General features: G+C 42.4%; 1 protein-coding gene across 1 annotated transcript; it reads left to right on the forward strand.

The window, feature by feature from the left end:
* Positions 1-14,078: 14,078 nt before the first annotated feature.
* Positions 14,079-15,263, forward strand: LOC131884770 (uncharacterized). Its single transcript, XM_059232647.1, has one exon. It carries the CDS (start codon positions 14,079-14,081, stop codon positions 15,261-15,263), a length of 1,185 nt encoding a protein of 394 aa, XP_059088630.1.
* Positions 15,264-16,027: the final 764 nt, after the last annotated feature.

Below are 16,027 nucleotides of genomic sequence, written 5' to 3' on the forward strand. Positions count from 1 at the left end.
TGTGAATGCGTACTTGATGAAATAATAACTTTTTGTCATCACTCTTTGGTACAACTGTAGACCTAGGAGGTATAACAATTCAATCCTGAAGAATGCAATGTCAAAAAAACCCCACAGAAGTAAGAAGCGATGCGCTCCCAGCAATGTGATGGTTTTGAAGAATTCCAATGCCAAAATGATGTGGGCGAATCTCGATCTTGTTAGTCAAGCTCTCATGTTGTCGGTAATCCGATTGGCGATGCTTGCAAACAAATTCCGCGCCTCGGTGGTCCACGAACCGTGATATTAATTGGTGATTGATCAGGAGTGAGCCGGCATCTTTTTAGCTCATGGCTTTTTACCGAGCCTAGCCTTTTCACATAAAAAAATGCAAAAAAGGACGCAAGTGGGAAATTGGAGGAGAGTTTGGACATACATAGTTGGGTACAATGGCACAGAGAACCTTCTACGTTAAGTCAGAGGTTCAGTAACGTGTATGAACCAGGGCATATACTAGTTAATTGATAAATCAAGGTTGTTTTTTTATTTCAACAAAAGTTGTTTTTTGAGAGAATAATGAAACAACTGGTACTTCCGCTTTAAAAAAAGGGGTGAAAGGTTTCAAAGAATTTAACAATTTTGTTTGAGTTTTCGATGCCTAAATATCCTTGTAAAAATTTACAAACATTTTTAGCACTACTTTGGTTTACTGAAATTGCCGAGCAAATAATTGAGAAAGTTTGTTAGAATTTGCTGGAATTCAGGCTGATGAATACTTTTATAGTTGATGTTTTCATTTGACACTCATGTCGATTCAAAAACTCTGAAAATAATGGCTGACAACTCATAGTCAGTCAGAATAAACAGATTAAAAAAAGTCTTGGTAAGATAGCCAACTTGACACACAATAACATTAACGATAGGGTTTTTTGTCGTTTCGGAAAAATTAAATTAATTCATATCTTTTTTGTGTGAGGTATATTATTTTTTATTTAGATAAAAATCGGATTCAAAAAAACCTGTAACGTAGGGCTTTAAGATTTTTCAAACTTCACTTATAAAAGGTTAACTTTCTTGGACTTTCATACTTACTTGGTCTTTTTAAATGATTTTTTCGTAATGAATGATGTGAATCATGACCATCTCTCAAGAAATTGCAACAGCCGAAACTGATTTGTTGAACACAATAGGCATTTTATTGTGTTCTCTTTATGTCCGAAAAAAAATGATTATCACACTTTTCTTGAGCACGAAAAACACACAACTAATTGTGTAGTCTGTTATCGGTAAAATGGTCACAATCAGCTATCAACAGGTTTTTGAGATACCCTAATAGCTAGATATGCCATCGTACTAACATTGGCAGCGACCATATCTGAAATGAAGTTTTCCTCAGGACACTCGGTAGTCACTCCACTTAGGATGGGTTGAGCGTGTTGTGTCTATGTAGTGTGGGTTGCCCTTCGGGCTCAGTCTGGTAGATCGTTTTCCTATTGAAAGTACTTAATGATGTCGAGTAAAAAAAGGGGACCATGATTTGACGGGAGCTTCTGCCGGCAAAAATTTCAGTTGGAATCAACAACAAAAACTTGGTTTCTGCCTTTTTTGCTCGAAGCGAAGGACCAAATCCTTTATCCAAGTAGCCGAAACCCTGAGAAGCACTTCAACCGAGGTCAATGCAAGAGCGGATGATGATAATAGTGATGATCAGGACGATGCTTGAGAATCCACAAGAGGACACGGCAAATCTTTCGCTGACAATGTAAGGGGTGTTTTCCTTTCTCACTATTTAGACTACCAATAATTGAAAGATGCCATTGAATCTCAAGCATGGTGATCTTGGAGATGAGCTTTTTCCAGAAACGTTACTAAATTGGCATTGGGGTTGGCAAAAATGGGTCGCCATGATGAATACCCATTGGAGAGAGAGGAAATGAAGCAAGGTGTCTGGGCGGCACTGTATTAACAGGTTTCAAGGTGTGAGGTGAAGAACGACTCCAAAGGACTCCATTGAGGATTTTTTGCTGTTTCATTCTCTAGCAAAGACGTCGACAAGCACCACCACAACGAGGGCGACCTAGGGCAGAATTGAAGTAAAAAAAGAGCAAATGTGCGATCCCTGTGACTGTTCATTCACAAAGCCTTGTTATAGATGGGCATTCACACCATTGAGCTCCTGGATTCTGAGCGTTTTTCAGACCATTCTTGACACTTTTTAATGATAAGAAGCCCAATTTGGGCCACGGGAGCCACGGCGAAATGACTTTTTTCATGTCAAAGTCCCAGAGCGTTTATAACAAATGGTTGTCGAACTTGACTACTCACCGTCCTCCTCCAACACCAACACCGACTTCTTCTCCGTCTTTGCCCTTCGCTCCATTTTGTTCTCGTCTTTTTTTCCAGGCCAAAGAATGACTTAAAATCCTGTGTCAGCTTGCAAGCAAGCCATCCATCCATCCATCCATCCACCTATCCATCTAGCAAGTGCATTCAAGGACCCATTGGGCTTACTTCTCGCTTTCAAAGTCGATTCAAAAAACCCGAAGCTAAAAATGGAGGTTCTTTGGCGGATGTCGCCTTCTGTACAGTATACATGTATATATAGTAGTCGTCGTCTCTCCCAGTCTCGGATTCTTCGTTGTGTGTGTGTGTGTGAGAGAGAGAGAGCGAGTATCGGTCAGGTGCGTTTTGGCTTGTGCAAGGTGGTCATGATGATCATCATTACCACCCCCGGAGTCTTTTACCATCTCTCCTCCTCCTCCTCCTCCTCCTCCTCTTACCACTACTACCACCAGCTACGCTACTCCAATTCAGTCATTTTAAACCCGCGTTTATCTTAGCTACCCTCAAATCTATGATGAAGAGATCCATACTGTAAAAGATCTTTTACATTGCCTAAATGACCCATTGAATTCCCTCCAGATACACTTAGTCTTGGCTACTGGGAATTGTGGGGGACTGCTGGTTACTTTTTCTGATTCTGGTCGATGGCCATAAACGGTCTTTTATCTGCATGTGGCCCTCTAAGAGAGTGTCCTCGAATTTGGAAGACAAAAGGCGTTAGATGGATCCACCTCAAATTAGAGCCCTCTCCACCCCATCTCGACTGTTCTCTCTGGATTGAATAATGTCCCTAATTTGTTGGCTTTGAGGGGAAGTCCTGAAACTGAGATGGAAATGCCTGGAGTGCATGGGGATGTCAAGTGGATTGGGTCTGTTCCAGGGATGGCCTCGGACTAAACGCATGTACGTACCATTGAGATGATATGAGGATGATGAAAAGGATGCAAGGTGCATGTGAAAGAGATCGATGATGATGACGATGAAACGTCGTAAAAGCATCTGGTTCTGGAAGGACCACGTTCTTTCTCGACGCTATCTTGGTAAACTTCTGGTTAGGAACGATAATTAAGTGTCCAGAAGGTCATTGGAACATAACCAGCGCAATGAGCCCTGAGGTTCAGAGTTTGATAACCACCGCGTTCAAGGCTAAATAAGTGCAGTTGGTGCAAAGTACTGGTCGAATGAAACGAGCACAGGTGAGAGATGCGTAATTTGGGTCTTGACAAGTTGGAGATAGCAAAAGATCCTGCTCGACGAGTAGGAATACTAGACGGCAGGCAGCCCGCACACGGAGAATCGGATGAAATAAGTGGAAGTGGTCGCGTGCTGAGAGCCATCCGCCTCGATTGAAATCTACGAACGGTACAGATCTACCAAGTCTAAATGACTAGGTGCATGTATCTTCCCAGTTGGTGAATTGTTTCAGAGGCCATTCCACAACATCCTCTACCAGGTGTTAGAGCCATGATCTAGATTACTTTACAATCGTAAAACATAATGTCCTCGTTCTGGTTCACTTTCTTTGCTCGATCGAGTCTGCCGAGAATTGAGTCCATCCAAGTTAGCTGTGAGCCCTGAGGAGCATTCCGTGAACACAGGGAAGCCTCATTTTACAATGTGCTGACACACTTTTAATCCGAGTAATTGACTGGGTCCATTGACAAACGTTGTCGTGGAGAAAGAGAGAAAGAAGAGCACGAACGAAGCAACGCAAGCAGTAGACGGACTCGCCCGGGGTGCGTATGGTGTACCTACGGTGAGCGAGCTTATCGCCTTGAGGAACCCCAATTCCATTCTTGGGCAAGGAGGATTATCCAACTCACTCATTCTTTTACTCACTCCTTCAAGAGACTTGACGAGTCCATTCTTCTGAGGATATGTTCTCATTCAGTTGTTGTTTTGTCATCATCATCGCTATTGGAAGTGAAGAACTAGTTCAGCAGATGTCTTGATTGCCTTCCAAGTTGTTCAGGGAGCACCGTCTAATGTCCGAAGCGAAACGTGCCACGTCTAGAGACATGTCCGTAATCCCTAGCCCTATAACGGTATCATCATCATCATCGTCCACATGTATAGACCACACCTAGCTGGCTTTCATGTTGACATGTCAAGTTGAGTTCTGCACAAACACGAAATTGAAATAGGTCATCTGCAAGATTCTGAATTAGCCCCCCAAAACGAACCAGGCTCTCGTTCAGAGCACGACAAATCAAATCTTTCTTTAGACCAATTTTGATTGTTAAAGCGATGGCGCAGATTTCCAACTTTGATTTGGCCTATAAAGGAAACTCTGAAGATTTTTTTATAATTCCTTAATTTTTCATGAATAGCACGGAACGAATCTCTATTCCAGTGCCTTTTGCTTAAATTGCTAAAGTTAAAAAGAACCAGGTATGAGTGAGAGAGCTTAAATTCATGATTTACTATCATGGAAAGATTCAGCTTTGCTGACCAATGAAATATGATGATGTCAAATCAAATTGAACCTCCAGAGTTCTCTTTTGTTTTGTTTTTGGTGCTAGCTGTTTACAAGAAAAGACAGCTCGAACGTTATTCTGAAATTAAAGACTAGATGAGAAAAAGCTGCAGAAAGTGCAGCATTTTGTGCCTCACCATTATATGAACGAGACAAGTTAAGATCTTAATTGTTGTGAGAACAGCCTTTCACGTTTCAAAGAGAGTAAAATTGCGATAGATGTGATCGAACTAAAATGGCGGACCCTTTCTTTGTCAAAAGTTAGTTCCCAATCGAATATTCTTTTATGATGCTTGGTGTCAAGGTCTGTATTGTTCTTCACAGTAATTTCATCACCATTTTTTTCACAATATTCTCTGCATTCCGCATTAGGCGAGATAATATATTTGAAATCTTTTATCCCAAAGTAGTACTGAAACGTACCCACACTCTCTTCCTTCATATTCGGATATTAGAAAGCGTAAGGTGATTTTAAAAGCGAAATGCACCCTCTTGCCTTGAAATCTCGCACGTCGTAAAAATCCTCCAACCTCCAATGAGTGTGTCCGAACCACAGGATAACTAGGCACATCCCCGGAGATCCATTGTGCTCCCCTGGTTTCGCTCTTTAACGACACTCTCTCGTCCCATATTTCCTGTGTCTAACTTCGCGCCCACAGAACCTGATCCAAGAGAGGAAATGGGTTTGTTGTCATAGCTTTCCACCCGCCTCTCAATTCAAGCCTACTCATTTACGTACTCGGACTCAAATCTTGCCCTAACCATGACACTAGTAGCACTATATCTGGCATACGGTAGTCTCCAAGCACGACCAGTGAGTGTCTGGTTCGATTCTAGCCCCCGTTGTTGGGGAGTGTCTCTTCATATCCGTCAGCTCGTGCTGAACAAAAGTGAGAGGGCGGTCGTGAAACCACAGGTGGCTTTCCTCTCTGTCCTCGCCCCATTCTCGAGATTTTTTTTCCCCTCCGTCTTGTCCGGTCGCCAAGCCCCATTTGTTGAAGCTTTATTTGAAGCTCCTCAAGAAACCTAAGCCCCCCCTCGGGGTTTATGCTGACAAAAGGCACATTGAATCACCGGTGCGTGCTCATAATAAAATAGAAGAAGTAGCTGGTACGTGGGCTGGTGGCATGCATGCATGCAAAGACGCGTTCAATTGACAAGGTGTTTAGCGAGTAAGGCAGACGACGGCACAGAAGAAAGAAAGCCTTTCAAACATGCTCGTTGTCGAAAAGGAATTTCTCATTGGAACAATTACAATCCGAGAGCTAGCACGAAGATGGATTCACTTTGACGTTGGAATGTTTACTCGGACAAAAGCATCTCATCATGGCATTATTTTCCTCCTTCTGGCAATCGAGTCTGGTCCAAGACCAATGCCACCTGATGCTGATGAATGTGATGCTGATGATGATGGTGAAGAAGAAGAAGAAGAAGAAAGGAATCGTCGGCGCTGAAATGCGAAGAACAAGAAAATGGGTCGCTCCTTAGCTTAGCTTGAACATCTTAAATAGGGGTGTGCGACCAAACATTGGAAATGGACCTCGTCATGATGGTCGTGGTCGTCTGATCAAATGGCATGAAAAAGCACTTTACGACGAGAACTAAAAGCCATGCTCGAGCAAGTTTCGTAGCATTGCTGATGATGAATGCATACTGCACACCAACTAGCAGTCCCCTCGAATTCCCCTCAATAATTTGATCGTTCAAAGAAATGTCCGTTGGAACTTTTTTGAATCCCTCTCCCTCGGTCGAGAGCAGAAGGTGCTGCACATACACGTATAGAGATGGCCATTGTGAATGGTTGAGCAATATCAAGCTGCAAACTACATACACCATACAAGTACAGTAAAGCATGTTGATCTGCTCATACATACGCACTAAACATTCACGTTAAAATAGTGATGGAGTCGACCTTAGGCTTGGCCTGGAAATGTAATGCGTTATGTATATGGCGTAGAATACTACCGTAGGAAGAGGAGGAGGAGGAGGAGGAGGAGGAGTAGGAGGATTCGTGAGGGTTGGAGGGAGGCTGGTGCTCTTCGTTCCCAATACAATGGTGAACGAGCAAGTAGTGGATCACTAACTGGTGGTGTCGGCATGACATGTGCAAACTCAACTGTTGATGCAAGGTGTTTCGGTTTTCAATGGGAGATTAGTTGGCAGGGGCAGAAAGCTCGCTCAGACAGTATTCCTTTTCATCAAGTACAATCGATGACGAAATTAAGGACAGGGGTTACTGGATCATATATGCACTTATATTGGGTGGTTGTCAATGACGATGTCAACAACATAGCTATTTGTGCCATACTCAAATTCCCAAATAGTTCATGGCTTCAAGGCCAACCAACTACCACCTCAAGATGAATATGAAAGGGGAGGTACCATTTTTGGAACTCCTCAACTGTATTGAAAAAACTAAGGGGTTGCGAGTCTGCAAATTATCATGCCTTTGAACGGAAAAAAGCGAAAGCCTTGCGTCCGAATCGTTCGATAAACACTCAGGGATTTATGGACAGGGTTCAATACAAAACTGTTCGGTCGTCAATTCACTTTTGAGACCAGCTGTATGGGGCACATGCTTCAAGTCCCAGAATCGTTCGTTTCATTCTCATTATTGATATGTGGTCATGAATAGGAAAAATGTTCAGCGAGCAGCTGATAAGATTTGGGCGACTCGTACCGATGCCTGTTGAAGTGAAGAAGAAGGTCAGGGTGGAACACTATGAACAATTGTCTCCTTACTGCAGCACATCAACGTAGTTCTTGGAGATTGTAGGAATTTGCAGATGAATCTCTGGGACAAGAGATCGTCCATCCCTACAACGTGCACTGAACATCTTGCTTGAAAGATCATATGACCCTCATCTTCCCCATCAGTCAGGCAAATCGCCTTCAAGCCACAAGCGTTCCAATTCTATGGAACTTTTTGGCGCGTGTTTTTTGTCCGCCCGATTTCTTCAATCAAGACTGGGAAGATTGGGAAGCGACTCGAAATTCGAGAGCCATCCATCCGCATCTCTGATTGAGTTGAACTTGAGCGGAAGGACCGACCAGCCTCGAGTCAGTCTGTTCGAAATCCAGTGGGTTTTGTGTTTTTTCTTGTTTTGGTGGATGGCTCGGGCAATGATGATCGTCCCGAGTCAGCGGGAAGAGTTTACCCAACTAATGATGAGCACACATCCACCGGTCCCTGGATCCGTCCGTCTAACCTAGTTTGTCATGCCAGTTCTCTCATACACTCGGATATTTTCCGACCCCCAGTGATCTGCTCCTTCATCCCGGCAATGGGAACAGCTGTCCCTCACTCTATTCAACAGTCAGTACTCCCATACACATTCAACTTGAAGGCACACCTTGAAACCTCCATGACAGAATTGACGACGACCACACATGTAATACGAATCTGGGCGATGCCAAAATGGATCAAAAACCCTGGTTCGGAATTTTAGTCGCTCCTGCTTAATCTAGTTTCTTGGTTTGGTTAGCTCTGGAAGAAACAAGCCTTTAGAAAACGTACTCGCAACGAGCAGGCTATATGTTATATGTCCAAAGAGGATCATTTCCCGGGTGTCTGCACAATTTGAAAGCGAACCCCAAAAGTCTGGTGGGGGTCCCGGTGAGAAATTCGGACCAGGACCATGTGAGTAGTTTTCCATTGAAAAATCACCCATTTTTCTCAAAAGCTTCTTCTGACACTTGTAGGAGCCCGGGCTTAAAAACCCCCATGGTAGATCGGTCGGTCGGTCGGTCGGTCGGTCGGTGGGTGGGTATAATGCAGTATTTGATCTCAAAAAGGACACCGAGGCAGATGCTTTTAGATGTGCTCTCGCTCGCTCGCTCACACTCACACATGTTTCCATCTTCCTCCATCAAGTAGCTCGGTCAACTTTGTCGCCGTTCTTTCACAGTGTCTATTCTCACTCACTCACTCACTCAGTATGGTGAACGGCTCTGTCGTACTCTCCGCGACACTGACGATATCCCATAGTTAAGGGCCAATTGTCGAGGTTCTTTGGGTTGGAAGTGCAGATCACTTCCATTCCTGGCTGAACGAGCCGAGCGAAGGAGGGGAAGGGCTTAGACGAGCACGAGCCCGGTGATGCTCGGTGATGGAAATTTTTGTCCGTTGAACCAAATGCCAATACAGAGAAAGACAGAGAGAAGCAAAGCCACTCCACACCAGTTGTTGCTCGGATGGAATTTGTGGTGCTCTTTCAGATGAGAAAGAAGAATAATGTCATCACCACTCCATGCGTCTGGATTTTCGAGGCACATTCCAGCAACTTGCTCATACAAGCATAAAAATATTCCCTCGTTTGCCCTTGGGAGGGCGATGGCTGCCAAAATCAACATGTACCGTACAATCCGTGAATCTGTCTTATTGGAACAGATGCCCGAAATAGCACCTTGCTAATGGGACGGCACATCCGGAAATACACGTTGTGCGATCAGATTTGAATTTATTCAACGCACATTTTAAGCAATGCTGGGACATGGCATTAAAAAAAGCACCTTGGTCAGCTGTTATTCGAGAACCATGCATTTCACCCCGTTAACCTTGGACAACCGATGAAGGCGGTGTTACTACTTTTGTTATTGCTACCACGAATCTTCCGCCAAATATTTCGTGGTTACGTTTGCTTTGCCATTGACCGAAGAGGCAGGTCAAAATCGAGAGCGCTTCCTTCACAACTCAAACAACCCCCTTCATTTCCAAATGCCGTCAATTTATCTGGAATGTTGGAGATCTCCGCTTTTTCACCTTCACATCAACTGGAGTGCTCCACATGGCCTGTACGGACGTACTTCGCCAATCTAGACCAGATCAGTGGAAAGAAATGCCACCATGTCCTCCGCCGTTCAAAAAGCTTCTTAATGTGTAAAATGTGAATGAATGAATGAAGACGGCCCATTTGAACAGGTCCCAAAGGGAGTATTGATTGACATGGCAGTGTACCGTCTTCTACCCACTGCATTGCAGTTCCATGCACGTTCGAATGTATTTACGGGTACACCTCTGGTTGGCCTGTTTGGGCTCAACGCTCAACCCCCTGAAAAGCGCATTCATTGCCATGTTTCTGACAATGTCAAAGATCGAGACAAGAGTAATGTGACCCAATGTGATGTCGGTCCAAGTGATGGCTAGCCCTGTTTCACATTAGGGATTCTATTCAAATCCTTGACGTCCATGGGCAGTTTGTTCGACCGCAAAGTCCCGATCTCTCAAGGTCCTTTCAAACACACAACATTTTCTGGCTCGAAACATGCGATATATGTAGGTTACCAAGTTACCTAATGTGAGACCGGTATAGACAACTGCTTTCACAGAGGACAGGATGAGTTGGAAGTTCGTTCGCACTTCACTGTTCAGAGAGTGTCTTGGGAATGAGTGGTTAATTGCCAAGTCAGCAGGTTTCACTTAAGGGCCAAGGAAATTGTCCCGAGTCATTCAGCGTCTGGCAGATTAATTGCTGGCAAGTGAAAATTTATTGAATTCACTTCCGCCCAACACACAGTGAGTGCAGCTTTTTCACTTGAGCTCTCCATTTTCTTGGGCCAAAGACCATACTTTTTAACGGACGGACGCGTGTCAAACTCGTCGAGAACGAGAACGACGGGACTTGGGTTCAAAACACAAAATCACCTCTCGGCAGGATTTCCCGTCCATTCACGGGTCAAACTTCCAGCTTGATTGCTTCTCTACATAGGTCCCTACATACATACAATGCGAATGGACTGGCAGCAGCGACAGGCTTGTGTCTTCTGGGTGGAAATTCGGAGTTGATATAAGAAATGTTTTCAAAGACGAGACACGCGAGAGCAGGCCAAAGAAACGATGAGACAGAAAAAGCCTGTGGTAGAACTCAGTCCAGTATATTAGGATTGATAACAAACTTTATCAGAAAAAAGTTCGCTCAGGCAAAAAGGCCTTAACAAATTGCTTGCTTAACTCGTTTTAACTAATATTAGTAATGTCCCGAGCCGTGCGAATCAAGAAAGTATGTCGATAGTATCGTAGTTTCTCCTTCAAAAACATTGGAATGATGGAAGGGCTCTGGTGAATGTACTCAAACCGGATGAAGGAATTGATTCCCTGACCGTCTAATAATTACTTTCTAGCTATCCCTTGAAAAAAATGAGTTTAAAGAAATCAGAAATTGCTTTCAAATCGCAAAATTTTAGGGGGCAAATGGACCAGCTTTGGGGCATATTTAGACAAGTTCCACCACAACCTATCCATATTTCCTTTACCAAATTAGGTGGAAAACTAAAGATTATGTGTTGAGCGATCGATCGTAATGAAGACAATGAATAGTGTTTAGTAGTTTATCTAATGAGTTATGACATTGGTGACATTAGAGCGAGATTTACTGCTCTTTGAAAGCAACCAAAACAAGAAACATCCCCCCAAAACAGGAGCATTACTTTTCACACATAATTCATTTCAAGTCAAATACTTCCTTGTTAAACGTATTCAATTGCACTTGCAATTATCTCTTCAATACAAAGTAAGTCATCAAAGGTATTGGCGATAAGAGGGTAATTTGCAATTTGCTTCATCAAAAAGTGCGTTGCCAAACATTCAAACTGATATTATGTTGAGTGTCTCACAAAGTTCGTTGAAGAACTGTAAAACCATTTAATTTAACAAAAAAGTGTTTTTTTGAGCATTTCAAAAATGAAATGAGGGTGCAATGAAAATCTAAGAGTAGTTCAAAATCTTGTGTTCAAAAAGTTGTCAAGTGCATAAAGAATATAGTTATAATTGAAGTATCTCTACTGTTTTGGCCCAAACGTAAATAATTCCAATCAAAACAATTATCACAGTTACAAAGTGCAAAGGAATTCAAGTCGCTCACATATGGTGCCTTCTTAGAATTTGGAAACATGATTAAAAATCGGTCTAAAGAGTACTGATAACCTTTCAATACTTTGGCAGCTTGACGATAAAGGCAGGTGAAGTTTATGTCCGAAAATGCTAAATGAATAGTTTCGCCAGGCCAGAGGCAAGGTTATGCACTGCTTTTCTCTTCTTGCTGTTGCTCTTTGGGTTTACAAATGTCATCATGTCTTGATGAGTGAAACATTAATGCAGACACGCACCAAAGTTCAGGTTCCCTTTTTGAAGCCTTCTGAAATCATAATCTAGCACAAATTAGGTTGCTGATTTGTAAAACTAGTATTGCTATTATGAGAGTGTACAAATAATAGCATCCGGTTTACGTCATAGAGGAAAATAATATATACCTTCAATCATTCATTAAAACCAACTATGATACTGTATGCTTGATTAATCGGAGATAATTGAAATAAGGGAGCTTGCTGGAAATCGAAACATTCCAATTATAAGTGTACCAATGGTTGTTCCTACACGTAGTTTTCCTGGGCCGGGTTAGAGGTATTAGTTTTCACAAATATCTCGCGAATGCTCAATTTAAAATCACTTCAGGGTAAAAAATGGTGAACAACTCTTTTTGCCCGAAAACGACTGAAATAAGTTAAAACACAATATACAGTAACCTAAATAAGCTCTCTTTCTCTACTCAGGAAATGTATGGAAACAGCCTTTGCTAGTTTTTTGTCGCCACTTTAAATGCTTCAAAATTTGACTTTTCCTGTCGCTCAATGAAAACGTTTGTCAAGCTGCTTTGGCTGGGTGATTTCGCATGTACGTACTGAAGACTCGTTGGAACTTAATCTTAAGCTAATTGTCAAATTAAGTCCAGAGATAGAATCACGATGCTGACTTTGTACAAGTCGATTATCCAGCCTTATCTTGAATATGCCTCGCCCTTTTGGGCACAAATAAGTTCCGCAGGTTTGTAAAAGCTCGAACAAGTCCAAAGATGTTTCAGTAGGAAACATCACAGGATTGAGAGAGCTCTCATATTTGGAGAGACTACAAAAGTTGGGACTGTACAGCGTTCAGAGAAGGTACGAAAGGTATCTGATATTGTACGTTTTCAAAAGTATCCATGAGCTTTGTCCCAACCCAGGATTTAGGGTCAATGCGAGTGACCGTCGAGGCCTAAAGTGCATTATGAGGGCACCTTCAAGCCCTCGAGAATCCAGGCTAGTTCGAACAATGAACTCCACATCTCTTCTTTCTCGGGCTCCTTCATTGTTTAATTTGCTTCCCTCTAATATTGGTAGGGAATACGTAGGCCTTGTTGATCCGGTAGCATCTTCCAAGTCAGACTTGGACCAATTTCTAGATAGCATTCCAGATCAACCCTACATTCAAGGACTAGCTCGGTCTGCCAACTCAAATTCGTTGGTAGACCAAATATTATATAAACATTGAAAGGTAATAAATAGACGAATTATAACCTTTCATTGTAATACTACTTGGGATTACAGTACTTTCCTTGTAGCGGTTAGAAAAGCCCGTGAAAAAACAAACCCCCTAAAAAATAAAGAACGTCCAAGACAGGAAACTCTTCTGACCAGGCCAATGTCTTATCCAGTCAAGGTGTCCCATCAAAACAAACCGAGTGGTTTATTGGGGAAACCTAGGGATCTCACCGATTTTATTCGTATTTACTCAGACATTATTGATATTTATTCCTGTGTTAGAGAATCCCTAAATAAAAATCAATAAATCAATTTATTTTAAGATATGTTTTAACGAGTGCTAATGCGCTCTTTACAGTGTTAGTGCCTTATGCATGTAAACTGAATAATGATGCGATGGTCTAAGACACTATGAACGCTAATCTAGGGATTTGAAAGAACAAAGAGTGTGCTGGCTGTAGAGGTTTCGTGTGAAAATCCATTAAGTAACGGAAAATTAAATGCGATGGTATATTTCCAGTCCTCTTCATCTAAACTTGAATGGAAGAAAAACGCCTCGTTTGACCTAGGGCCCTGTATTTAGACCGGTTACTACTTTCACCCCCTGAATTTGTCAACATACGCTAATTTTGCAGTGCGCGTGTTTATGCGCTCCGTCTAAATTCTATTGGCTGAGATTGAAGATGCAATAAGCCAGTTCTTTATAAATAAGTGCTATGTTCCATGGAGATTCGATCTGCCCATGATAACGTTTGCGTGCTAAAAATAACAATAAGTCCTAGGTCCGTCTGTGCACAACGTTTGTTATCTTTGTGGTCTGGCAGTCCTTCTGCGGCCATTGCACTCTATTGAAAGGCTTTATCGTCACAGTTTCAATCAACTTGAAGTGGAGTAAAACCGAGACCCTTCATAGGGGCTCAGGCAATTCAAGGAATAGCATCGATCGAAACGACACGTGCCTCTATTGTGAAGGACGTAATGGAAAATGGCATCCACTGAGAACATCGATATCAACTATCTGCGAGAATTCCTTCATGAACACTCCATCCGATCCAAGTATTACGTCGAGTATCTCGGCTTTCGGTCCAATCATCTTTGTCATGCAGCGGTTGCACTTTATGAGCTAAAGGCCTCCAAGGAGTATTTCCACTCTTACCTCAATCATTATCAGAAAAGGCTGGAGGCTAAAGAAAACAGTCCGACCCATCACAGTCAAAAGGATGCGGATCTTGATTCCCTGGGAGTTCCTGAACTTTTAGGAAGGAGGAAGAACTATTACCAAATATTGGAACATTTTGACTCCCTAACTACCGGGAGTGATCCTCTCTCTTGGGAGGAACTGGTGAAGAGAGAGTTCACCGAACTGGCCTTAGGCATAGCCGGATCCGCCTTTCATCCACTTATTCACATCGGTTATGGCATCGCTATTGAGGATAGTCCGAGCATTTGTGAAGGTTTGGCTTACCTTCATCACTCTTACTTGCCCATTTCCGAGTCTCTTGGTCCAAGTGTGGAAACTTTCGGCCAAGGAGATAGAAGTTTCCCAACAATTTTGACAGACGTGAGGCAAGACATGTGTTTAAACAACTGGTTAAAGGAGACGAAGAACTCGGTGGAGTTTGCCGAGCCTGGTGTTGGCCAATTTCAACAGGCCTTGATTCAACTCTTTAAGCACAAATCCCAAGAGGTCTTAGGTTACGCTGAACACCTTCAATTGCCCGGTGATTTACCACCTGCCACTTTGATGACTTGGGTTTTGGAACAGATTCTGATAGTGTACACGGGATCCACTCCTCGGAACGATTTCTTTCTTCTTCATGGGATCACGTCTTGCTGGGCTTTACGGAACATTGTTCCCTTACTGACCCCATCGAAGTTGAAGCAAATATTGCGATATTACGTCGTGGCATTGATTTCGACTTACTTAGCATGTGGATGCCCGACCATTAACATGGATCTAGTTGAAAAGGTCCCTGATGTGGAACACACTGAATGGAAAGACATCAAGAAGAAAATGTTCCAAATCCCTGTGGAGCAACTAGATGAGCACATTCTCAAGGTGGTCCACATTTGTAACGAATTGAAATCGTCTGTGGCCGCCGATGCCTCGGTTTTCAAGCGTGCTTGCTTGTGTTCCATGGATTTCCCTCTGTCCTTTAATGGACCATAGACTGAATTGCAAAAAAGACTCTTTTTATACCCCCAATCTTCATCCAAACCTATTTTACTGACTCGGATCTTTTTAGGACTTTATTCTAAATGTAAGATATGCCGATCATAAATCTTCGCCCAATATCAACTCGTGTATGTACAGTCCAAGTAGATATGAACATATTGCGTTCATTCAAATGGAATGCCACTTTATTTTCACGCTTCCTCTTTTTACGACTTGCTAATGAAATTGTAAGGTCCATACTAAAATTGGAGTGGAACCTTATCTGACGTCAGATCTGACACAAGTGTGAGGTGTTCTAGAATTTGCGGCGTAGTTTGAATATCTACATTCACTTGCACTATTCAATAAATGTCGTAAAAAGTTCCATTTCCGTAGCAATGTTCAATTTGCTTGTGTGCGATACGTAAAACTACAAAATTCAGATCCTGGACCAATTTGGTTGTAATTGAGCATATAAGTCTTCTTGCAAAGGGTGTATTTTTAGTTCATTTTCGATTTCAAAATTTCAAAATTCATTTGAATGAATCCTTTCTATCGAATGTCATTCCATGTTGTCCACTATATAGCTTAGAAAATAATTAATATTATCATGTCTTAAAAGACATATCATGATCAACAAAGTTGTACTCATCAATAAAGTTGAATCTCAAAAATAATCAATGCCCTGTGGAAATATGCAATAAGCCGCCATTAAAAGTCCCTCGTCAAAACGAACTGCATCCCACGGCAAAATATGTCCGTTTTGTCGAAATCTATTT

Source organism: Tigriopus californicus, chromosome 8, assembly GCF_007210705.1.
Source record: "Tigriopus californicus strain San Diego chromosome 8, Tcal_SD_v2.1, whole genome shotgun sequence".
Lineage (NCBI taxonomy): Eukaryota > Metazoa > Arthropoda > Copepoda > Harpacticoida > Harpacticidae > Tigriopus > Tigriopus californicus.

Coding starts and splice junctions, on each gene's coding strand:
- LOC131884770 (XM_059232647.1), top strand. CDS start 14,079: ATGGCATCCACTGAGAACATCGATATCAACTATCTGCGAGAATTCCTT.